The sequence below is a fragment of the Tinamus guttatus genome, unplaced genomic scaffold, assembly GCF_059628265.1.
Source record: "Tinamus guttatus ecotype Peru unplaced genomic scaffold, ASM5962826v1 Tinamus_guttatus_pri_ptg000036l, whole genome shotgun sequence".
NCBI lineage: Eukaryota > Metazoa > Chordata > Aves > Tinamiformes > Tinamidae > Tinamus > Tinamus guttatus.
Window position 1 is genome coordinate 914,922 of NW_028288570.1, and position 24,433 is coordinate 939,354.

The following is a 24,433-nucleotide window of genomic DNA, read 5'->3' on the forward strand; positions in this document are numbered from 1 at the left end:
CCGCCAGCTCGGCCTGTCCCTCATCCCGGGGCCCCTTCATGTCCTCCTCTTCCGGCCTGTCCCGTAGCGGGGAGCAGCGGAGCGGGGGGGAGCCGGGCCCGGGCGCGGCGGGAGGCGGCGGGGGCGGGCGCGGGGCGGGCGGAGCGGCCCTGGCCGCGGCCCAGCTTCCTCCGCCGCTTCCTGCCGCCGCCGTCGCTGCGCGCCCGCCGCCGCCGCCGCTCCGTGAGTGCGGGGCGCCCGCGGGGCGGGAGCGGGGGGGCTTGGCGGGAGGGCGGCGGCGCCGCCGCGCAACGGCCGTAACGGTCGTAACGGCCGCGGCCTGGCCGGGCCGGGCCTGCCGCGGGGTGCCTGGCCCGCGGCCTGCGGGGAGGCCGGGGCCCGGCCGGAGCTGGCTTTGCGCGCGTGCGTTATATACGTATTTGTATATACGTGCGTGTTTATATATATATATGATATATACACACATGCATAATGTGTGTGTTTGTGCGCTGGTGGTTTCTGGTGCAAACCGGGAGCCGGGGGCGCCCGGTGGAGGCAGCGCGGCCGCCGCCTCGCCGCCCGCAGCCGCGTTCGCCCGGCGGGGCCCACGCGCGGGAGGAGAGGCCGCGGTCCCGCCGGGCCGCCCGCCGCGGAGGCGCCCGCCGTTCCGGCCCCGCCGCTGCAGCTCTGCTGGTCGCGTTTGAGTTTCTGTTTTGGTTTTGGCCCCTGAGTTCGCTTATGTATTTATTTTTACGGCTTCACTTGGCCTTTTGCCATACGTGTGCTTTGCGTTTAGCACGCGGTGCTACTTTCGCTGCACCTGGCTCAAGGGAATTTGCAGGAGGGCACCTTGAGCATGGATGCACAAAAACAAAACTGCAGGAGTTTATAAGCGGATGACAATGCCAACAAATAGTGTTGTGTGTTGTCTTTAGCTACCAATATGCCCAAATTTCTTTAAGCAGCCTTTTCATAGAAGTGTATTGTGCAGATTTTTGTTTGAAGGAATGTTTAATTCCACAGCCGTTTCTAGCTTTTCAAGTGACACAAGCATGTGCCAGGCCTGTCACAGAAGATGCTTTGTAAAGTTACCTTGCCGTTTACTACGGTTGTAAATATTTTGTTAGGCTTCAGGAACTGCTGAAGAAATGCTCTTCTGTAGTTTCATTTCCATGCGATTCACAGATACGTAGCTAGTGTCTCCTGGGTTTTGCTGGTAACATCAAACGTAGATCAAGGACAAGTTGTTCTACTTTAGATGTGTCATCAAAACAAACTGGGGCAGTTTGTATGTAGGGAGAAAATTGATTTTTTTTTTCCTCTCAGCAGCCAGACTTTGCCTTTCAAAGCGCTTTAGTGTTTTTCATAGTCCTTGACGTTTCAGGTTGTTTTACCACTACTAATTAGCTAGCTGCAGCACCCCTCCAAAGTAGATGGAAAGTTATGCGTCGTATATCATAAAGTGGATGGAAAGTTAAACACTGACATTGTCTTCCCGTCTTGGAGTGGTGTGCCCCGGCTCGGTCCCTAGGCAGTGGTACAGCAGGTTAAGCTGAATGCTGTAATCTTTGTTCCATCAGCTTAGCTTGTTGTCCTGTGTGGGCTTCAATGTACTGTCTCACATGGTGTGCTCCAGCCACAGTTTCTTTCTATTGTTGTTACTTTACATTCTCCTTCTGCTCCCAGACTTTACAGAATAAGTATTTCCCTCATCCTTTGCCCATAATTTTCAGTTATGACATCTTGAAACGCTTTTTCCCCGCTATTTTGTCCCGTGGCTATGCTGCCAAGACACCATGTGTTCAGTGTTTGTCCTCCAGCTGTTTCACTTGCCACCCCCTCAAGTTTTGCTTGGCGCTGGGACTGTTTACATCATTGCTAATGTCACTTGACTGCATGGGCTGCTTGTGGTCTCATCTAGCCTCATCTAGACTTTTTATTGCTTGCAGTCCAACATCTTTAAGCCGTAGCTCTTTTTGTGTTATTTACATGCTTTGCTGTTTAAGAGTATCTGTGAATATGTTAGACATGCTTCCAGATGTTTTTCCCTTTTCATGTGTTAGAATATATATATTTTTAAGATGCATTTAAAATGGGACAGAGAGCATAAGCAAACGTTGCATGTTTGGTTTATGAGGTTGAATATTGACAGGTCTCCCTGGCTTTTTCTATGAGACAGTAGCAAAACCCTTGCTCTAGGTTACTAACAAAAATAGTGACATCAAAATACTACTGCTTTTGTCCTCTCAATCCTTTTATTTACTTTAGTCATAAAACCAGTTATAGGGACTTTTATTCTGGTTTCTAGATGCACAGGGTTTCTGCTTTCATTAAAGGTTTCTGTGGTAAACATGCTTCAGTAGCAAAGCTGAGGAGGGTTGTGTAGGATGCAAACAAGAAAACTGACAGACCATATTTAGCATGGACAGATGGATTAAACATTTAATGAAAGTGAGAAATGCCATGGAATTTTTACTGGCACTTGGAAAGCTGTACTCAGTGGTACTCAGAAAGCTGCTTCACTCCCTGTGCAGAAAGTACATCCGTGTGTCACCCTTCTGGGACCGCGATATGACGTCAGGTTTGGCGTGTGAGCCCCAGTAATGGAGCAGGATGTGTGTGATGTGCCTTGGGGCAAGGAAAACTTGGAGATGACGCTTCCAGAATCTCGAGTGATGTTTTCCAGGGGAAGAAGTGTTGCTGCCACTACCAGTCAGGACTTCTGGTCCTTTCACTGCTCTAGCAGGCAGCCAGGGCTCGTGTGCTGCAGAGGTTTTGGTGGCTGTCAGAGCGCTGAGCGCCCCGGCCGCTGATTGATGGCGCTGCCCAGTTGCTGGCCGTGACGGATGCGGTTCCTGCTCTCGTTGGATGACATTTGATCTAGCTGTGAGGCAGCCAAAATGCCACAGGTAACGCTCGGAACAGCTGGCCGAAATATATCCACTTACAGCTTGCTTTGAAACACGCAGAAATTCTGCAGCACTCGCAGAAGATCTGGCATCACTCACTAGTTCAGGTCTTGTCCTTTTGTACTTTCACACACATAGGAAGTTTGTGAGGCTTGTTCACAAATGTGCTGCGGAGCGTCTTGACCAGCGTTTATGTGGCTTTTCCATTCAGCAGCCCCTTGCTTGGGTGGTAGTCTGCTGAACAATTTGTTTAAGTTATAGGGAAGCCCTGTGCTAGTTTTTGGAATTGCTCTGTGCTGCCCTTGCACTTTGAGTGCAGTGCATTTTTTGTTTTCTTTCAGCAACAAAACCTCAGAGTATTTTAATTTAAAAGTTTGATTACAAATGGTTGGACTTTGGGTACCCCAGATGAGCTGAGAAACAGATGGGTAAATGTATTTGCCCCAGCTCCTCTGAATTCAGATGTTTTCTGATGAACTAACTATCAGTACTGATGTCATGCAAAATAGTACATAGGCTCTGTCTGTACACTCATTTGGATATATCCCATAGGGCAGAAATGTGTAGGTAACCTGACGATTGCCTCATCCTTTTTATCATGCTGTTTGCATTCTAGCAATGCAAATGTAATACTCTCAGCATTACATTTTCCCACCTCATGATTAACTAAGTGTTGTACCAACGAAGAAAAGAAGCGTGGCACTTCCCTGAGAGAGCTGGCACCTTGCTTATAAGGTGAGGGAAAAGGTGGGTCTTGACAGAGAAAGTGGAAGTGATATGGTAAAAGTCAGCAGGACGGGTTATTCCTCTAGCATACTGATCGCGTGAGTTGTTTTTCTAAACCTCCTAGTGAAGGCACAGTGTGGGAAATACCAGTGAGGTTGCGTATTTCAGAATTTAGTAGGTGAGCTGTGAAGACCTTGTAGGAGGGAGGGATTCAGCCTCTGAGTAATGAGTGCAAGGTGACACCGTGGGAATAGGAGTCTAGATAGTGGAGGCCTCTGCTGTGCACAGATGCTGTGAGAGGAATGACCTCTTCTTGCTTTTTTCTCCTAAGGAAAAGTGAGTTCTAGTTTATTTTCTATTTGCTTTTTATTGATCCTAACTCTATTGATTTTTAGTAGACTGAAACACCTAAAAATAATGTATTTTAAGAACTGAAATCTAGCTTTTAGTTTCTCTGTATATATTTCATGGAGCAGCTCCTTTATTGTATTAAACAGAGACTATTTTAGGCATACCTTGCACCTAAAATAGTCAAGGTATACCTTAGATTTAACTTTAACAAAATTAGAACGGGTACCAGATTGTTCTGCTGCTTCTGAAGCATTTTGATTTTTCTGGAAAGGTGGAAATGAGCACTTGTAGTAAGAAACTTTGGATCTTACTGGTTTTTGGTGCCATTAGGGTTCTTGGTGAGTGCAAAAAGTACACCAAGAGTAGCAAGCAGGGATTATTATACTTAAAACTCTTTTATGCTAAGTTCACAAATCTGAACCATTTGGACAAGGACTGGTTTCCAGGTTTGCATGTGTTTAAAAAGGTGTGATTCAACTCTTCCTGTTTTCACTTTTTTCCCCCAAGAAGCTGCACAATTTTCGCTTGGAATTTTTGCTGTATGCTGAAGAGATAAAAAGGTGAGGGAACATTCTATCTGAACTCAGCTTTTTGTACTGCAAATAATCTTTTTCATTTTTGTTATTGTCTGATTTATTAATCAAATATCGTGAGCACCGTGATTTTATTTTGCGGATAAGAAATTAAAGCTTTCCATATTTGTTTTCCATTACAAAAAGAAACTTCAAATCAAGATTTCGCTGAGATTTCATTCTGCTCGTCCTTTCAGAGAATATCATCATAAGATGTCTCCGTTAGGATACCTGACTACTGATGGCCATAGTTTAAAACAGAATCAGTGAATGTATTCAGAAAAGAGGAGTGGGTTAGAAAGAACCAAATCATGGGAAAATTGTCATGGCTTTTAATCTCCAGAGAACTGAGCTAATTCTGTGCCACTTGATCATTTATCCTCTGCTCTCTTGTCCTGAATGGACCCCACGGTCAGTGGACATATAGAGGGTTTCCTCCTGATTTTTTTTTTCCTTAACTGTGTTTTATGCTTTTTTGGCCCTACATTTCTTCAGACCTTCCGTTACAATACAAATCTGTTTTTTATACAAACATTTCTTAGAATTAATTTCTGAACTGCTTTACTTTTCTTACTCCTTTATCTCAATTGAATGCACTAAGCAGATTTCTAGTGTAAGCATTTTGATATCTGAAGTGCTGTTTGATCGTCAGATCTTTTTACTTGTAATGTTTTCTGCCCTCAGGTGTGCTGGAAAAAGACAAACAGCGCTGCCTGCGTAGTAGCCACCTTGCATTTCGTGTACTTCCTAGGCAGCTCCCTTGCTCTTGCCCTTCTGCGTGCTGTTCAAAAGCAAGCACAGACCCTGGCTGGGTCCTGGACACCGTGTGGCTTCTCGAGGAGCTCGCGAGTCGGGAAGGCTTGTGTGCTTCCCCACAGGGGTGCTCATGAGAGCTCTTTAATGTCATGGCATGTTATGCTTTGTTTGGCCCACTCTTATTAAAAGATGACTGAAAAACCTCTGCTTTTGTCAGTGGATTCCCAAATCTGCAGTGTGAGTCCTTGGGTACCATGTCAGTTTTCATTTTTAATGCCTCGATTATTTTGGGATAGAAATGTCACATCTCCAGGCATTCCAGGCACTAACTGACAATACACCCTTTCCACGTGTCTTAAAGGAGGGCTGTGCAGTGTGGTTTCTAGGGGTAGGTTCCTGCTGTCCTGTTCCAGGCAGTATGAAGTTGCCTCCTGTCCCCATGATTTCAGAAGTGGAACAGGTTTGTTTGCATTTCAGCTGCCTGATAATGGTGCGTAGTTGTTGTTTCCTAAAGTTGTCTGAGATCCTAAAGCAAACAGATAAAACATACATTCAAATGAAAGTCACGTGGCTTGGACAGTCTTACATAATCCGTCCAAACAGATAGAACTTTTTACGCAGAAATGAACTTGCATGGTCATTTGTGTCCATGTCGAGTAACCTAAGCAAAACTACATTCCTCTAGGGAGGTTGGTTTTCTTTCTGTCTTTGCTGTTGACTGTGTTACTTGGTGTAATATCACCAGTTTCCTTATAGTGGCTGTATCAGTCACCCTGCTTGGCCAATGTCTTTGCCTTCCATGCACTGGCCAGTGGGCGCTGATAGTTTGCAATGCTAAGTGCTGCTGAGGGATCTACAAGCAAGACTCCTGGGAATGATACACTTTTCAAGCCAGGTAAACTGAGTGCTCTTCAGAGCTTGTTTAAAGCATAACTTACTTGCCTGGAAAACAATCACTGCTCAGTTGTGCAGCAACTGATGATGGGTAGTTTCACAGTAGCTTATATGTAAATTATAAGATGACCAGGCAGAAATAAGCCCCCTTAAAAGCCTTTGGATCTGAAGCACCTTTTCCTTTTACGAGGGCTGCTATAATGCACAGCTGCTGAAGCACATTAGGGATTTAAATGTGAATAAATATAAATACTCAAGAGCTGGAAGAGTCATGTCTTGTTGCTTGAACATGAATTTCGCTGCAGACTTGGTGCTTACTGTACCTGCCCCCTTCTATCCATTTGGCCTGTTGTGTACACTTTGATGCCTAACATTAAAAAATACTCCAGCCAATGATTGCTGCAGTAAAACATAAAATTATTTTATTTAATTTATTCACTGCTTCATCTTTTAAATTGTATAGATGATGCATATTTTTTAAAAAAATATATTTTATTGTATTTTACGGAGCATATGTTTTTAAATCCAGCAAACTCGGTTTGGTAACTCAGTCTTTTGTAAAAGTCTTTTGTAAAAGAGTTCAAAAGCTGGTGGAAATAGAAATGAATGTGGGTGAAATGTATCTTGAAGTAAAACATCGTGGTGATGACTTTGACTGATTTCTAACAGCAGAGTTTTTTACCCAAAGCCATTGCATTATTGTAATTTGAACTATTCAGCATGGAGTTCAGCTATTCAACAACTGATTTCACTAGGCTTGCTTGGAATTGAATGTCTAAGTAGACCTTACAAGTAAATTATGAAGTGAATAAAGAGGATTAATTGCTGTCATGTATGTGGGATAGGAGAATAACGTATTGGGACTTATCATTATGCATGTAAAGCAAGGCAGAAGTTTGTTGTCTAGTCAAAGCTATAGGTTAGCCAACAAGGTTTTAGTTCTGCAAAGCTGCAGAATCAGCAAACCTGACTTCCATGGCATTCCTTATCTATGTCTAAGTGTTAGAAGCTTTAGATTCCTAAGTATATGTAATTGAAGAACATTATGGTATTTAATATAGTGCAAACTGATTGCTGGGTAATCGTAGCATTTTACAGAAAAAAAGTACTCAGGAAGGTTGAGGAGGCTTGAAGCCAGCACTGCAAGAATGCTCCGTACTGTGCACGACTGTTTTCCCCAAGTAAGACCGTTATTGCTGTGGCCATACGGGAAGCCCCGTCGCCAGCAGCGAGTGCGACAGATGCAGAGATGTCCGCCTGATTTTGTACCGTGCCCATAACAGTAGCTCTGAGGAATGAATTGCCCGCTTGGCTTCCGTGAGGTCTCTGCAGACACCAGTGATGGGGCTTCTGTACCGCGGTTGCAGACTTTTTCAGTGACCCCCACAGCGGATGGGGAAGGAGATGGAATACTGAGCTCTGCCTACACAGCAGTTCGAGCAGCTCCCGGAGTCTCGGCCTCTCGGGTTTGGAACTGTAATTGCAAACGCACAGAAGAATTAAAAATCTAAATGGACAAATTGTTCAGCTTTAACCTGGTTGATCTACACAGGCATTGTATTTATTAGCGTTACCAAATGTAGAGCATTTCAGTAGTATCATATACATAATCTATAGTAGTACAGTTAAAAATACTTCAATATTAGTGGATCAGGTGACATTAGTAAGCTGCAGATGATACCACAGGAAGAAGGCATTTATTTTCTAAACGGAAATAATGATTCACAAGTTTGCAGTCTGTAAGATACTCAAAGACTCACATACATGTGGTTTTATATCAAATCATACATTTCTTCTTGATTTTATGAAGCGTGTTGTCAAAAGGGCAACTTGTAATCTGATTTATGGAAGCTGTTGGTATGATGCATGGCTGTGCTAATTTGATGAATTCACAGTTGGATTTTTGGTTAAACAACCAGTGTGTTGAAATCTCTGGAGGATTTTAGAAAAAGTTTGGTGAGAAAAATGTATTCTTTACTTCCATTCCTCACAGAACTCCTTGATTAATGAACTAATTTTTCTATGAGAGAGTTCATCTGTGTGGATCATCAACTCACAATGCAGTCCCTCCTCATTGAAAATTGAGATATCCTTCCTTTTCTTAGTTTCCCAATTTCAGGAGGTCTGGAAGGCTTCTGTATTTTATTAAACTATCTGAAATTTCTTAAAAGCTTTTGGGGAATGCACACAGGTTAATGGTGACATACACCTTGTTTCTTTTGGAAAGTACGTTAAGAAAGAGAACCTTCTAGTTTGATAAAGTTCTTGGAACTTCATGTAATATAGTTGATCTTTGAGTATGTTTTCTAACATGTTCTTACACTTCATTTACCAAAACCTAAAAGTGTTTATGAATTATAAGTTTTGAATCTTTGATTTAGTCTCAGGCTTTCAGGATTTAAACTCTCTAAATTTGATCAAGTATTTAGGCAATAAAACAGTTCCTATTTCTCTTTCCTAGTAACAGATGCGGGTGAAAGATCCATCAAAAGCTAACTCTGAGAAAACCAAGAGAAACAAAAGGCCTAATAGGCCACAGGATGAAGACTCTTCAGATGATATTGCAGGTAAACACATTAAGTGATGTTGGGCCTGAGGTTGAGGGATAACTTTCCTGTTGACTGATGAAAACCACAACACAGTGCCAAAGTGAAATGCTTTTCCTGTTTGAATTCATAACAAAAGTATCTTCAATGAAATGTTTATGACATGATCAGTTGTTACACTACATGCCTGCCCTGAGGGCAGTCCGTGTTCAGTGACAACCTCTCCAAAGCCCAAGAACAAGTGCAGGAAGTCCAACAGGCCATGGCAGAAGGCAGCTTTGTCAAACGAGGAGCGGAGAACCTGCAAGGGTGGAAGGGTTGGGCTGCCCTTGGCGCTCCTCAGTGGGCAGGGGTGGGTTTGGGTAAGGCAACCTCAGCTGGAGTGGAATCTAATAAGGGATGTGAAGAGCAGGAAAAAAAGGATGCTTTTGTGTGAATACTCTGACAACTAAATGAAGACTGATGAAACTGTGAGCACACTGCTTGAGAGGTGGCACCTGGTGATAAGGGACATGGAAAAGGCTAAGGAACTTGGTGCCTCTGCCTTCACATGAGCTCTGCTCTCAGTCCTCTCAAGTCCCTGGCCCAGTGGCAGACTTGAGGGGATTTAAGCATTATCCAGAGAGGAAGAGTTAGAAAACTTGAGGCAAATGGAACATAATGCACATCTGTGGGATCGGATGGGATGCATCTGAGGGTGCTGAGAGAGCTGGTTGATGTCTCTGTGGGGCCACACTGTCACTTTATTATCAACAAATTGGGAAGAGTAATGAGTATCTTGGCGAGTACGTCTGCCATTCAGGGTGACCTGGACTGTCTGCAAGAACCAGGCTGACAGAAACTCTGTAGAGAGCCTGTGGAGAGGCAAGCAGAGAGTCTTCTGCCTGGGCCAAAATAACCACATCCAGCCTGGGAAATGATGACTTGGAAGCAGTTTTACTGAAAAGCTTCAGGGAATCCTGGTGGCTTGTTCCTAGTGGATCGTAATAGGAAGAGTGTAGCTGACAAGGAAATGAAAGTGATTCTTCATACCTTTTTGACACTTGTAAGACTTCCCGTGGAGTTCTGTGTCCAATGGCACCCTAGTAGAAGAAATACGTGGACACACCAAGGTGAGCGCAGCGGTAGGCTGACCCACCGGGTGATTAAGGGGTTGGGAAATACAGCATATGAGGGGAGGCTGATGGAAATGGGTTTATTTAGCCTAGAGAAGAGAGAGAAAATAAAGTTTCTTTAAATCCTTGTGGGTTGTTACAGAAAAGATAGAGCTAGAAGCTTTTTGAAGGTCTATAGTGAAAGAATCAGAGGCAACAGACCTTTCAGCAAGATGAATTTGATTAGATTGGATGAAGCAAATTATTTTTTTCTCCATAAGGATTGTCAGACAGAAAACAGATTTTCTAATGTGATGGTAAAACTTCCATCCTTGGAGATACTCAAAATTCAGCTGAACAAAACGTGTAGCAATCTAATCAAGTTTTCAGTTGGCTCCGCTTTGCGTGAAGCTTCGCACCAGATGCCCTCCAGAGACCCCTTCAAACCTGGATTATCTTGTGGTATTTCATTGGAGACGGTGCAAAAAATTGACAAGAAGGAATGGTGGGCAATTGTGTAGTAGAAATGGGTGGGTAACTGATGCATCTGGAAATCTGCCTTTAAGGATAAGAGGGGATGTCACCTGTCTGTGTTGATGAATGCAAAATAGCTTTGCATAATATTTCACTGTTGACAAAAAACAGCGAAGTGAATTTTATACAAAGTAGTCCTTAGCTTTTTAAAACTGATTTTAAGAGGTGGTGCTTATCAACTTGGGTGTAATTCTTATTGTAGAAAGACCAGGCCATATTCCTCATAAAATTCAATATATGGAGGAGCTGTTGGCCAGTTTTGCTATCTGATTTCTCTGTTGTTTTTTTCCTAATGCTGAACCTGCTGAAGATTCAGCTCTCCCAGCATATGTGTGCTGTCTTTCAAAACTATCATTTTTAATTTCTAAAAGTGGGTACGTGCCATTTTCTCAAGGCTTAACCTGCCAGCACGTGAGCCAAGCGGTGGATGTGCATCATGTGAAGAGGGCGGTGGCTCAGAACGTGTGGTCGATATGTTCGGAGTGCCTGAAGGAGCGGCGCATGAGTGACGGGGAGCCCGTGGCGCCTTCGGACGTGTGGCTGTGCCTCAAGTGCGGCTCTCAGGTAACGTGAGCGAGCTGCGACCCGCGCCGTGAGCTTATGGGTGATAGGTCTCGTTTTGCTAGAAAACGTGACTAGTGCAGATCCTATCTGCTTGGAACCTCACTGCTTTCAGTATTTGCTTGTGATTTTCTTTTCCTGATGACTGTTTTAGTCAGTGTTTTCAATTAGGTTTACGTGCCAAGGTGCACTTCGGCGTCACAGGTAGTGAGGGGTAGCCCCATAATTTTGCTGTTCTCCAATTCAGGTTCTTGCTGCTTATATAAAGAGAGCTCCAGGAGCTGAACAGTTGCAGAATACACCAGGTTAGCTGGCTGATCTGGCAGAAAGTCCTGCAGATACAGATGAATAAATAAAGGAATGTGTGTATTGCTGAATAAGCTTGCACTGTGCAAACTTTATTGCTAGGTTTGACTGAGAGCAGCTGTTACAGCTAAGAGTATTCAGAATACTATAGATTTCTGTCTATTTTTAAGGATTTTTTGTAGTGTTTCTTTACTACAAAACTGTATACTATTTTCCTACTTTCCTTACTCTTTTCTTACTGTGTTACTATTTCCACTTCTAGGGATGTAGTAAGAACTCAGAAGGCCAGCATTCTCTAAAGCATTTTCAAACAGCACGCACAGAACCTCACTGCATTGTTATCAGTCTCAGCACGTGGATCATATGGTAAGATGGGGTATGAGGGTTTTTGTATAAATTTTGTTATGTATGCTTATGTCTCAGGACTGCTTCTAACTTAAAGCAGTGTCTTGTTAAGGAATAATTCTGACAGATAAAATGAGTATTTAGCTAGGTCTACAAAGAGGAAAGGGAGGCTTTCTGGAGCGCAAAATAAGGAAAATAGCTTCCTTTTCTCTTGGAGAAGACAAGCCAAACAGAGTGGGATTCTCGCTTGTTTCCTCATTCTTAGTGAGACATATTGTAATCATCTCTGTAATTGTTGTCCACGTTAAGTGATTATCGATCAGACCACCTACCTATCTCTATTATTTCAGTAATTCTGATGTAGACAAAATGTCCTGACTTGCAGACTGAATTACTTTTTTTGCGGTGGCCATCAATTGCCATGAAAAAAAGATTAAACGGCCTAAGAGAGCAATTCATGGGTTCCTTGTGGTCTGTAAGAATTGGGTGGTTATAGGATTTGTTGACCTTCCTTCTTTTTTTTGAGTATTTCCGGAATTCTAAATTGAGATTACTGAAATCTGTAAGTGTTGAAGTGAATGAAGACTGATAGGCAGAAAACTGTGTAAGGGATGAAGGAATTTAATGATATTCTCCTTTTTAGTGTGGAAAGTTGAAACCTAGAGCTTAAATAATGCCTTCCAGAATTTAATTTTATTCCTTCTTTTGTTTAGGTGTTATGAATGTGATGAAGAGCTGTCAACACATTGCAACAAAAAGGTTTTGGCTCAGATAGTTGACTTTCTTCAAAAACATGGTTCCAAGGCTGAACCAAGTAAGTCTGCTCTTTTGTCTGGAGGCCTCTGTAATGTAATGTGTCTAAAAAAGCACCTCTCAGATTTTGAAACGCATTAAACATTAACGTAAATTTAGTAAAGTTTGGTTAAAAAATTATTAGTTGTAAATTTAAGTTTGTGTAAGTGGAACTTGTAGTACTCTGTCATTGGATACAGTGCTCTGTGTTTGTCAGTTTCTTTGGGTTTTAATTGATAGAATGATCCTTTCTTTTGATTAAAAACATACTAAATTCTTCTTTTAGTTTAGAATCCTGCTATATTTCACTGTGCATGTATAGTATAGAGAACTTTGTACACATGGCCTTCAACTGTGTTCTCTTGATTATACTGCTGATGTTACTCATCCCTATTGCAGCATTTCAGGCTTGTGACTCAAGGAATACATCAGATTTTAGATTGTCCACACACACACGTGCAAACAAACAAACAAACAAAAACCCTTACGTAAAAAGTAAAACTCAATTACAGTTTTTAGCAGAGACTGATAGTCTCTGCTAGTTAGAGGTGCGATTGGAACTGTGTTCCTTACTGGGCTGAACTGCAATTGTTACACTGTGTATTCCTCTAGCTGGGTATACATAAATCCTGGTAAGAGATTTAAGAGATATATGAGAGATATATAAGAGATGTAAAGTCTGATGCCATCATTCTGTGGTTCTGTGATATTTTATACCTTTTGAGAAACAAAAAAGGTAGGTGTCACATAGAAGTTTATACTCTACATTTTCATCTAATCATAAGTAATAAAGTATTTAATTACAATAAATTGGCAAACTACTACCTTTTTGTGTTCTTCTCACTTGGCCCAGTGTAAGTAAAATACATGATTTCATTTGTATTCACAGCTTCAGTTTCAGGTTTCATGCACTAATAAGTTAGCTTGTTTGCAGAGACAAATGCTGTAGTATTTGTTTCATTTAATTTAAAGGAAACAATTTCAATTGTTCAAAAAAATTGTGTGTTTGAACTTCTGGGCACACCCAGAAGTGATTCTGTTGTATGCTTTTCTTTTTCCTCCATTTTTCATTTTCTGAAGTTTTCTGAGTTTGGCGTTCAGAACTTTTCTGTGAAATGTCTTATACTAGACATCCATAATTCCAGGAACAAAAAACAGCTTCAAAAAGTATGCTTGAATTAGACACAGTGTTGCTGAAAAACCATGTGTTTATAGTAGAATTTGTCAGAACATATACCCGTTATATAGGCAGTTACATTTAATTTGGGTAGTCTGTATTCTCTTTCGGTGTTCTGACGTATTTCACGTAAATATCTGAGAAATGTACTTTTCTGTTGATTTTTGTTGTTTTCAATTTTTTCTGTTTGATTTAAAGCAGTTTCCCCTTTCCAGGGGAAACTTTCAGTTTCTTTAACCGGGTATTAAGATGAAGTGGTGGCTGTCACCCAGTTTTGCTCTGAAGTTTGCTGTTTTGTGACAGAGCTGGGTTGAGTATTTCACACTTACTCAGAAATCCTGCAGTTTTTCCAAGTGTAGGCATTCACAGCGTGATACGTCCAGTGGTGGGGATGTTTTTCCAGTGTGTTCTACAGTGCTGTTTCCCTGAGCCTTTTGAGCCAGCACCGCTTCAGAGCAGAAGGTGCTGCCTGCTGCTCCGCTCGTTCCCTTGCAGCCTCCTGGTGCTGGCCCGGCCCTTAGCTAGGTCTGTGGGGTGCTGGGGTGGGATTCTTGCTGGGTTAGGTCTGGTCTGCAGCAGTTCCCTGCAGTGATTCCCCTGGGGGACGTTGACGCTCCGTGCGGGAGGAGATGGAGGGTAGGAGGGAGCTGCCAGCAGCACTGGGTGGATAAGACCAGGTCTTTCGCGCAGCAGTGCCCATTGGTGGCAGCTTAGAGGGCTGAGAGCCGGTGTGTTGGGGGCAGTCTGGCTGCAGAGTTACACGTTATCCTGTTCTGGAGCGTGTTTAGCCACACTGACTTCTGCTGGTTACTTGGTCCAAGGTGAGCAGTCCGCACTCAGGCTTTGCAAAGGGACCAGCTCGGCGGTGAGAGGCCTGAGCTCGTGGAGCTGCTCCGCGAAGGCCGCGGCGTTCCCAGCTCCGTGCCGGCTCGCGTCTACACTGGGTATCCCTGCTAAAGCAAGCACATGTGTGCGCGTCCACCAATGTTTTAAACTTAGAGGTCTGCAACCCCCTCTACCTGCCCCAACTTCTGACTATGGTAAGCAATTAGGGTGAAATTGTGGAGAGCTCTGGGAATATTGGCACAAAGATTGTTTGCTGGGCTTTCTGCCGTGGAAAGGAAAGGAGGAAAAAGCTGCTTGCCTGGCACAAGCTGATGCATCGGTCCAGGCTACTTGCTGGATGAAGCTAAGAAATGCTGATATAGTGGTAAATAGCTCATATGTCTAAGAGGAAAATTCCAAACCATCATTATTTGTTCAATTTGATTAATTTAACAGCAGTGCCCTTTCTGTATTTCTTGTCCTTTTTTTTTTTTTCCTGAATACTGAAACATGAGTGATTCCATTACAGAAATGTAACTTAGATGAGATTTTCTTTAAGTTAAGCCACCTTTAAAGATTTTCTTTTTAATAAAATCTGAGATCCAACTGTAATTTATACTGTTGTCCAGAAAACAAAGAAGACAAGGTGTAACAGTGAAAATGAACTCTGTTCTCATTAATGTACTTTTTTTTTTAAAGGCGTAGGTGTCTGTTTCAGGTTGTAGTGATATTTTCACTATCATTATAGTGATAGTTTCACTGTAAATGTCATTCTTTAAATTATTATCTTTTTTATTTTGTATATTTACTAGACTATCAATAATTTTTATTGCAATAGTTAAAATCAGAAGAGTTTATTTTTACTGTTAAGTAGGGAAACATGAAATTTCATGGGCAGTTTTACAATACTTGTTTCTTACAGCTTATTTTTCATTTCTTTGAAGTGATTTGAGGGCTTCCCGCCGGTTTACTTGTTCTTTCAATTCAAAAAGCAGACAAAGTGAAGACTATGTTACTTTATTTTCCTGTCAGAACATGTCACTGTAACAAAACTTCGTATCAGGAAGAACTGGTTGGCATGGTGCTTCATAAAATTCAAAGAGTATTGTGTAGAAATTTTTGCACAAATGCAACATGGGCATAAGTGGTGGATGAGGACGGTTAGGGATTTTTTTTTCCTGGTCCTTTTAAGTGAAGGAGTCATTTAAAGATGAAGCAAATTAGTTTAAACGTGTAGGGGAGGGTGTATATAGATTTCCTAGTTAATGCATCCTGGAAAATAAACAAAAGCAAAACGCTTGTCATTTGGTACTAATGTGGTGGAATAGCGTGGCAGCAGGATCCCTGTTTTTCACTCAGCCTCTCATAAAGATTCGACTTCACTTCAGCTGTAAAAATGTGCAAATTACATTACTGCTACATGACTGACTTTTGTAATTACATTAAGCGATTGAGATAAATCCCAGTGCTGGGTTCCCAAAAGAATGCTTGCAGCTGTGTGATTTTCGCATCTGATCCTATGGTTTGTTGTACCCAGCAATGCCTGCTTTTTTTTTTTTTTTTTTTCTTTTTCCCCTCCCTTTTCCCTTTAAAGGAGTCTGTTTGGTTAAGAGGTCATGTTGGGCACGAGATGGAAGAATAAAGCAGGATTGCTTTCTGGGGTGTGCCACCCAGAAATCAGCGTTGTGGGGAAGGGTCGCGGGCCACGCGGCTTTTCCCAGGAAGGCAGGTGCAGCATTGTCCGTGTGGCCACTTGTGAGCTTCACAGGGACGTCACGCACATGTAGGACACGGCAACCACGCTGAGACCTGGCTGGCTCGCTGGCTGGCTGCTGCTTTGCTGCAGAAAAGAAGTTGTTCCGCAGCCTTCAAGATGAACCTTAGGCGTTTTTCCTCTATCAAAGGGAAATTAGAGATCTGTGAAGCATCTTCAGAGTCTGAATTTCTCTGTAGACCAGTTGATTAAATTTGTTTGTGTGAGCATAGAATGGAAAGGAAGAATATTTGTTCTCAAATTTTGTAGTCAGATTTATTGTTGGGAAGGTCAAATAGAGAAATAATTATTTTTTTTTAATAAGTTCAGCTTATTAAGTTCAGTCTTGATTTTGCCAATAGGTCAAGCTTAGAAACTTGATTTCTGTTTTAATGGGTACAGCTGGTGTAAAACTAAGATTAGAATAAAATAATTTTACAAGTAAACTTTTTTAATTTGTTTGCCACAGCAAATTGTATGAAGAGTTTTCCAATTTACATTTGGCCATGAATATTAGCAATTGACAAATAATGTTTCCTGAAAAAAGTAATGTTCTTTTGTAATTGACTTTCACAACATGCAATTTGAAGGCTGGAGTTATATGAGTCCATTGTATCTATCTGTAGCTAGAAATATTGGACTAGATGGTTGGACTAGAGGTCCTTCCAACCTTAACCATTCTGTGATTCTGTGAGATATAATTACCTAGCAAATATGTTGACTATCCAAACAGGAGATATGCTTTGGCAAAAAGATGTTTCTCTTGTGAGCCATAAATTTTCCTTCAAGTATCAATTATTACATGTTGCAAAGAAGTGAAAAGTACACGAGTGGATTTTTTTTCTTTTCTTCATATTTTGAGATTTTCATCTGCAGAGTCTTCCCTTTGCAGTCCACACACCGATTGACTTGTGAGGAGTAGCACAGATCGTTTGAACGTGGGTGATAAAATCTGTTGATTGAATACCTTGTTCTTTCCTGGTGAGTGGACATGATTTTTTAGTTTATAGCATTCAGGTGGGACCGCAGAAATAAAACTGGAATTTGTAGTCTTTATATTTGGTAGGATCGTAACATGGCAGGAGAAATTAATCTTAAAACAACACATAAAATAACTATAAAAATGATTAAAAAAATAGTGGCCATTTAACAAGTGAACAGTGCTATTTTTTCTAAGGGTTAGGTTTGCATTATTGTCCAACATTGAAAAAACTTATTTTAAAAATAAAAAAAAATGTGCCAGATAATTTGGTAGCCTATTTCATGATACAGAGTGATGAGAACTTGGTAAGAGAAAGGAAGTCCATTAACCTTGCTTTTACTGTGATGACCTTCGGCTGAAGCACCAGAGTTGTATTCATCAGAAAAGGCTTGACCTTGAAATAAAAGTGCATATCCTGGAACCTTCCTTTTTAATACTAATTATTATAAAAAGTATTGAAAAGATAAGCAAAAATGCTTACTCTCCCAGGTAAAAGAAAAATTGAATGTCATTTGTATTTTTGCTTGCATCCCATCTGCACCCCTGGCTACGTTTCAGTTCCAGCAGGAGAGGTGTAGAAGTGTGTGTACACTGCAAATATTTGAATTACTGTCAAAATAAGTTGATACAGAAAATGTGGTACATTTTCTGTGCATCTTATACAGGAGGACCTGTCAATGCTATTTTTTTAATCCCTAGGTTTGTTCTAATTGCTAAACTGGATAGCTCTTTATAGTAGCACGGTGCTCAGAAGTGCCAGTGAGGAAGGACCCTGTTGGGCTGGCGTTGTGCAGGTGTGGGCCGAAGAGCCGCTCCTGCCTCCGCAGAGCTTGCAGAGGAGAGAGCAGATGGGCACGAGTAGGCGATGGCGCAGCTGCCCTTGGCTGCCTTCCTAGGTAAGAGTGGTAGCTCAGCAGCAGCCCCCAGCTGCCCGCGTCCTTCCTGGGGATGTGGTGGGAAGGGCAGTTTCGCCAGGATGAGGGGACAAGAGTGGTGGCAGGAAGCCCTCCCAAGTGCTAGGCTGGGTGTGAGCCCAAGGGTGGTTATCGGGGAATCAGCAGGTGCAGGAGATGGTCAAATGGCCAAAGTTTGTCATCTGCCCCTGCCCAGGTTAGAGGGGGCACGAGGGCTGACATTCACCCTGCTCGAGAAGAGCAGAGAAGTTGAGGGGAAATCATGTTAAGTCTCTGGGAGATGCAATAGTGAGCTACGGGCAGAAATGGGTATGTAGTTTTAATTACTTACATCTTTTTCGCCTCCCTGTTCTGTGTGAGTATCTACAAGAGTTCCTTTTTAGTAGATAGTACCACCTGGGTGTCTTTTTCCACTGTTTCTTTTCTCGGAACACTATTTGGTCAGGAGTGGTTAGGCCCAATAAATAAAACCATTTTGATAAGAACCCTTTTGTGATAGTCTTTCTTCTAAATATACTGGCTTAGAAGTCGCCTTTCTAAAAACACTGCTATTAAAATGTAGGAGAATTACAAGATTTAGCTGGGAAGAGTGTAAGAAACAGTTCCAGGCAAATTCACTTAAAAAAAAAATTGCATACTCTTGGATTAAAACGTGCTCGTAATCTTGGGTTATCTTGTTGAAAGACCCTGCAGCCACAATCTGTGGAAGTATTAGCTACCCCAGTCATTACCAGCATCTCCTATTAAGACTGACCAACTCTTCACATGTCAACTAAACACATCCAGCTTTAGGCCTGTCTGTCATTTATCGCTGACTGGGGACTTTCCAGAGTTAAATTAAGAACTGCTGTTCATCCTATGGCTGTGTGTATGTCCTTGAAATCCTTTGCCTGGAAGAAGATAGATACCAGATACTGCTTGTGATAGCGAAACAACATTTTTCTAGCAAATATTTTTCACAGAAAAACAAAACAAACAAACCAGTACAATGTCCCAGGAAATATGTTTGTAACCTTTGGCGAAAAGTACGAAACAGTAAGAAACATTAATTAAAATCTTTACGAGTAAAAGGAGATTCCTGGATGTCAGCAGCAGACTCGTTAATTTACTGCTGCCTTTCCTTATCTCTGTACATCTTACCCGGTTTGTGAAATCAGATGTCTGGTTGTCATTTACTGCATTTTGTAACTACATGTTCACAGAGCTCCTGCCACAAAGCTGGGTGCTTTTACTTTGTTTTCCACCCCCTCGAATGATTTCTGTGCAAGGTTCGGCAAACGGGAGCTCGCTACTTGTGTGAAGCTGCCATTTAACCATGAAGTGAAAGGCTTTTATCGCGCCTGCCCTGCAGATACGGTCCGCTGTGGCAGGGCTGTCCATATTTGGTGGCTGTGCAAGGAGAGCCAGGTGGTGCTGCAAAGCATAGCACAGTGAAGCGTGGACAGATCTAGGTTTGACATTTGTCATCCTGTACTGCTACAGGGAAGAGAAAAATCTGCTTTTCCATATGCTTATGCTTTAATTTTTGCCTGCAGTTTTGTCCAGATGGCCTTGTGAACATTGTTTACTTTAAGATGCTGTCCCAGATGTTTTTGAATGCCGATGGATAAATGCAACAACTGTGGTTTACTAATACGCAAATTATTTACACAATTTTGGCTTTTTTTTTTTTTTAACCATCTCTTTCCCCCAGCGCTTCTGTGTACGGCACCCCTCTCTCAGTTTGAAGACTCCAGTAATATTATTAACTTTCTGAGCCTGAGCAGTGCCCTTGAGCTGTGGGTATTTGCAGCACCTTCTTGTGCTGATGGTTGTCGGGAGCTCTGCGTGGACGGGGCAGTTCCCAGCACCCTGTGAAGGCGCCAGTGCCACCCAGACCTCCAAGACGGGAGCCCCTTTGGGGTGCAGGCAGCTCCCACCATTTACTGTTTGTCATCTACTGGGTTCAAAACTGCTTTGTATGCTTTTTCATGAAGGATTTGGCCTCTTGCTTTGTCCTTTTACTGTCTTCCACACCAGTGGAATGGAGGGTATTTTAATGCTGTGTAAGCAGTTTTGCTAAGAATGTTTTAAGATGCTTTTAAACAGCAAAGTTATCTCTATCTGCATTTTGACAAACTCAGAAAAATAAGGAAAAAGAAAATTCCTCAAGTGATATATACTGCAGACAAACTACATGAGAGGTGCAATGGATATTTTAATGGGTTATTTTTATTTGATTGTATCTTTTTTTCATCTTCTAAGCAAAAAAGTATCTAGCAGTGTACATAAAAGAACCTTTTGGCATGAGCATTTCATTATCGTAAATAGGTCTGTTAGTTATTTCTCAGGAACACTTTAATGAGACTTCACTGTGAAACTCATTAGAACAAATACGTGAATTCATATGTCAAGACATAGATTGCAGCATCACAGTTCTTGGCATCTATTAAGTCCATAACTCGTTTACATTGATGTGCATTGTTAATCAATATTTAAGACACTGCAGATGTCAGTAATGTTCATATTTAGTCCGCAACCATGACAATATGAAAGTTGCTAGTAGAATTTCAGGCTAAATATTGTTATCTCCATTTTTCTATTACCTCTAGGCTACAAGTTAATGACTGTCTAACTTTGCTGTCTCTCATCTATTTAAATAATAAGGCAAATCGGAAAGTGCATTGATGCTGTACTGGTAGCATATATTATTGCAATTTTATGAAATTTTTGTTTTTAGAAACCAAACAGCATTGTGTGTATCTGGGTTGTGTTAGCAGCTCCTCGGGCAGTGACAAAGGAAGGTTAGTGGGGGGAAAACAACTCAGATGCAGCTGTTGAGTGAGTTGCACAAGCCAATATAAGCCAAGTACAGTAACTGATAAATAACTTCTGTGTTCAGGTGGTGAATTCTGGCTACCTGCTTTTAAATGCACCAGGAAGGAGAGTGATAGCCACTGTGTGGTATTTCTGCATTGTATAGCGAGCAAACATTTAAAGCACCTCTTGTTAATAAACCCATTTTTATTTGTTTGTCATTTGTAATAATTGAAATAGCTCATTTGTTGTAGAATGTTGGATATATGTTGGATGGAGACGTTTTCCAAGGGTTTAGCTGTTGACATTTCTCGTTTTTTTTAAAGACTGTAAAGAGCAACTTGAAGTAGCGACAAGGTATCTTTCAGTACATGTTAGAAGGTAACCCTAATCTACTTAAGCATGGAATCGTTTAGACTACAAAGTTATACTATAATGCTAATCCATGGTTTAATTATAGGTTCATCAAAAATTATCCGACTCCGTGAAGAAAATACCGAAACAAGTGAAATACTGAGAGGAAAAGGTTCTGGTAACAGTGCATCAGTTCCAATTAAAGGAATAAATAATTTAGGAAATACGTGCTTCTTTAATGCTGTTATGCAGGTAAGATAGAAAGATAGTATACAGCTTTCTCTTGATAGCTTTCAGATATACTTCATCTATAGGAAATGGGGTGTTCATAAAAGGTTATGAATTTTCATGCTACCTTCTGAAGGTCTTTTTCAAATCTTTTTCTCTCCCTCCCATCTGAGCAGTATTTTCTGATATAACAAAAAAGAATTCCCGGATCGGTAGCATTTTTCAAAGTAAGGAGACAAATGAAAATGTCAAGTGTGTTGTATATTGCATGTGTGTGTGGGTTGTATTCCAGTGTATGGTTTTATTTGTAGTTCCTCATTAGGCAGTCATGAGTAATACACTACATTTACCATACTGGTGGGTGTCAAAGTGGTACTTTATGCATAATTTAAATTATGAAGCACCAGTGTCTGCACAGTGAGTTGTGTTGATTAAGTCCTACAATGGATGCAGGTATAAAAGTACTTTTATTGATGATGTTTTATTTATTTTTTCTTTCTGAACAGCATGAGCTATACTGATATGCTTTTATTGATGTTGAGGGTATAACTAATCCAGCATACTCGAACCAATAACAACCCAGTGGAAATGGGTTTTAGACTGGAATATCCTATTGCTTCTTAGTTGAGCAGAGACCTCTGTGTGTCTGCAGGCAGAAGTGAGCAAATGACATAAAACTGCTACAAAGGTGGTGAGAACTGGAATACCGTATATACGCTGAGACCTAAGTCATTTGTAATCGACGCTTACCAAAAAGAAAAAAAAAAAGAAAAAAAAAAAAGAATAAAACCTTGAGTTGGTTCTCATATATTCAGTTGCATAATGCTTACTTATGTTCCAAAACCTGTGTGCTTCTTCCTGGGGCACGAAGGGAGACTTCAGAGTTCAAAAGAAACAAATGCTTTCTCATTGGTGGTTTCCTCACTTCTAGAAGGGGAAAAAAAAAAAACCCTTAAAATTAAAGAGTGCTGTTGTTTAACAGAAATAACAACGTAGTTGCTATGAAATTTTGAGAAGTATAGGTGCAGTTTGGGAAACATTCTGAGATCAGTGGTACCTCCTGTGCGGGTGAGACCTGGGTTTTCTGATGGTCTGATTTAAACCTCAGTGGTATGTTTATTAAATCTATTGCCTGTTTCTGAAGTTAGAGTTTATAACTGAAGAAAACAGTATCATTGAAAGATTAGTGTTTCTTGTTTATTTTTTCCTTTAAGAACTTGGCACAGACTCACATACTAAATGAACTGATGTATGAGATGAAGGAAAAGGGAACAAAGCTAAAAATCTGTCAAACTTCAGACTCCCAGTTGGTAAGTATGCAGTGAGAAATTTGGGGAATGTGGGAAGAAGCTGGAGCACAGAAAAGCTCATTTCTTTGCAAGACTTGCTCCTACTCCCTGTTTTCTTTTTGACTTTAATTTTTTTAGCCAGGTTGATATCTGTGAACTCACTTCATTTACGAAACTATTTTCAGCCCTGAAGAAGGAACAGTTGCCTCCTTTGAAATTCTGTGGTGTTAAAGTAGCAAATATCACTTGACCTTTAAACTGGCCTGCTTGTATTTGTTTCCTATTTCTTTTCTTTAATGGGCATATATAATACAGAAAATAGTATATTTGGCTGTATAAAGTGTTCGTGAAATACTTTATTCCAGTCTATCTCAGATTACCTTTTTACCTTCTTTGGTAAGATTTGTAAAATATATTACCAGTTTCATAGCCAGAGGATTAAATGTAGAGAAGCAAAATTCCAGTGAAGACCAAATTTCTTGTCTTCAGTTCATTGGAGGCATGTGGGAAAAGGAGACCGTGATTATAGTCTTTATAGACTATGAAGACTCTAGATTATAGAATATGCTGCTGTTCCTGGTCATTTCTTAGACTTAGGTTTTTATGTTGCAAATTGATAATGCCCTTTTCCATGTGCCAGCTAATGAAAACGGTTTGCATAGGTTTTCTTACTCACTTTTTTAAATTTCCTTTTTCTTTTTCCACTGTCTGCCCGGAGCTTTCTGGTGGCACTGAGGGTTGGTGGGGTAGGAATCTGCTTTGGGTACCTCGGCAATGACAGAGGGTTCTGCTGGCTGCCGCTGGGAACATTTGTAGCCTCCCCAGGCCAGAGCAGTGTGAAATTCCCTGCACTGTTACCCACGTTACCTCTAATAGCAGCTCTGAGCAGCAGCATTGCAGTCGGTTATTCCTGAGCCGCAACTGAGAGCTGGAGCCTGTGCCCGGAGGCTTGGAAAGACAGTGGTATGTTGGTTCATGCTTGATGTGAACCTTGCACAGCCATAAGGTTGAAAGATTTTTTTTTTCTTCTTCTTCTTCTTTTTTTTTTTTTTAATTTAATGTGAGTGCTTAGAGTGTAAATAAAATCTCTGGAGCAAAGACTGTATTTTCTGATGCTTGCGTGTTAGCACAGTGGGACCTCCATGGGTCTGAGTAACGGTAATGTAGGAGAGCTTAGCCTCCTGCTTGGTAAATAGTATTTTTCAATTTTAACAGTGTAATATTTCATAGAATCATTAAGGTTGGAAGGGACCTCTAGAGATCGTCTAGTTCTACCACCCTGCATACGCAGGGTTACCTAGAGCATGTGGCGTGGGACCATGTCCCAGCGGGCTTTGAAGATCTCCAGAGAGGGAGACTCCGCAGCCTCTCTGGGAGGTTTTGTGAGGATCCATAGTGCTAATCCTTTTTTTTTTGAGGGGGAAGCATGTGTTATAAAGAAGCATCTTCTCTCATACTTCCTGGAGAAGTTGCAGGCTGTTCTCATGAGAATCAGACCCCCTGGTGACAGTGAGGAGCCCTGTGGCCGCATGTGGACCGAGCGGCACCAAACCTCGAGCTGACCCCAGCGCAACCCTGGAGGCTCGTGTGGTGTCAAAGGGGCCTAGAGGGTCTCCCACTCTGGCACTGTCTTGGGTGACCCCAAGCTGGATGCTGGCAGCGTTGGGACCTGCTGGAGCTGCTGGAGGCAACCAGGGAACTGCCGCAGGCCAGAGGTGCCTCCTCCCCACACACCCTGCCCAGGCGCTGG

The 24,433-nt window shown here is 41.7% G+C and overlaps 1 protein-coding gene across 1 annotated transcript in view; it reads left to right on the top strand.

Annotated features, from left to right (window-relative positions):
- The first annotated feature begins 203 nt into the window (after positions 1–203).
- Positions 204–24,433, top strand: part of USP45 (ubiquitin specific peptidase 45) — a 47,753-nt gene continuing 23,523 nt past the window's right edge. Inside the window, exons 1-7 of the mRNA XM_088534660.1 lie at positions 204–222; positions 8,649–8,754; positions 10,756–10,925; positions 11,491–11,594; positions 12,287–12,387; positions 21,273–21,418; positions 22,609–22,704. Of these exons, the coding sequence (XP_088390786.1) occupies positions 8,655–8,754; positions 10,756–10,925; positions 11,491–11,594; positions 12,287–12,387; positions 21,273–21,418; positions 22,609–22,704 (717 nt within the window). The 5' untranslated portion in view covers positions 204–222; positions 8,649–8,654. The remainder of the gene's footprint in view (positions 223–8,648; positions 8,755–10,755; positions 10,926–11,490; positions 11,595–12,286; positions 12,388–21,272; positions 21,419–22,608; positions 22,705–24,433) is intronic.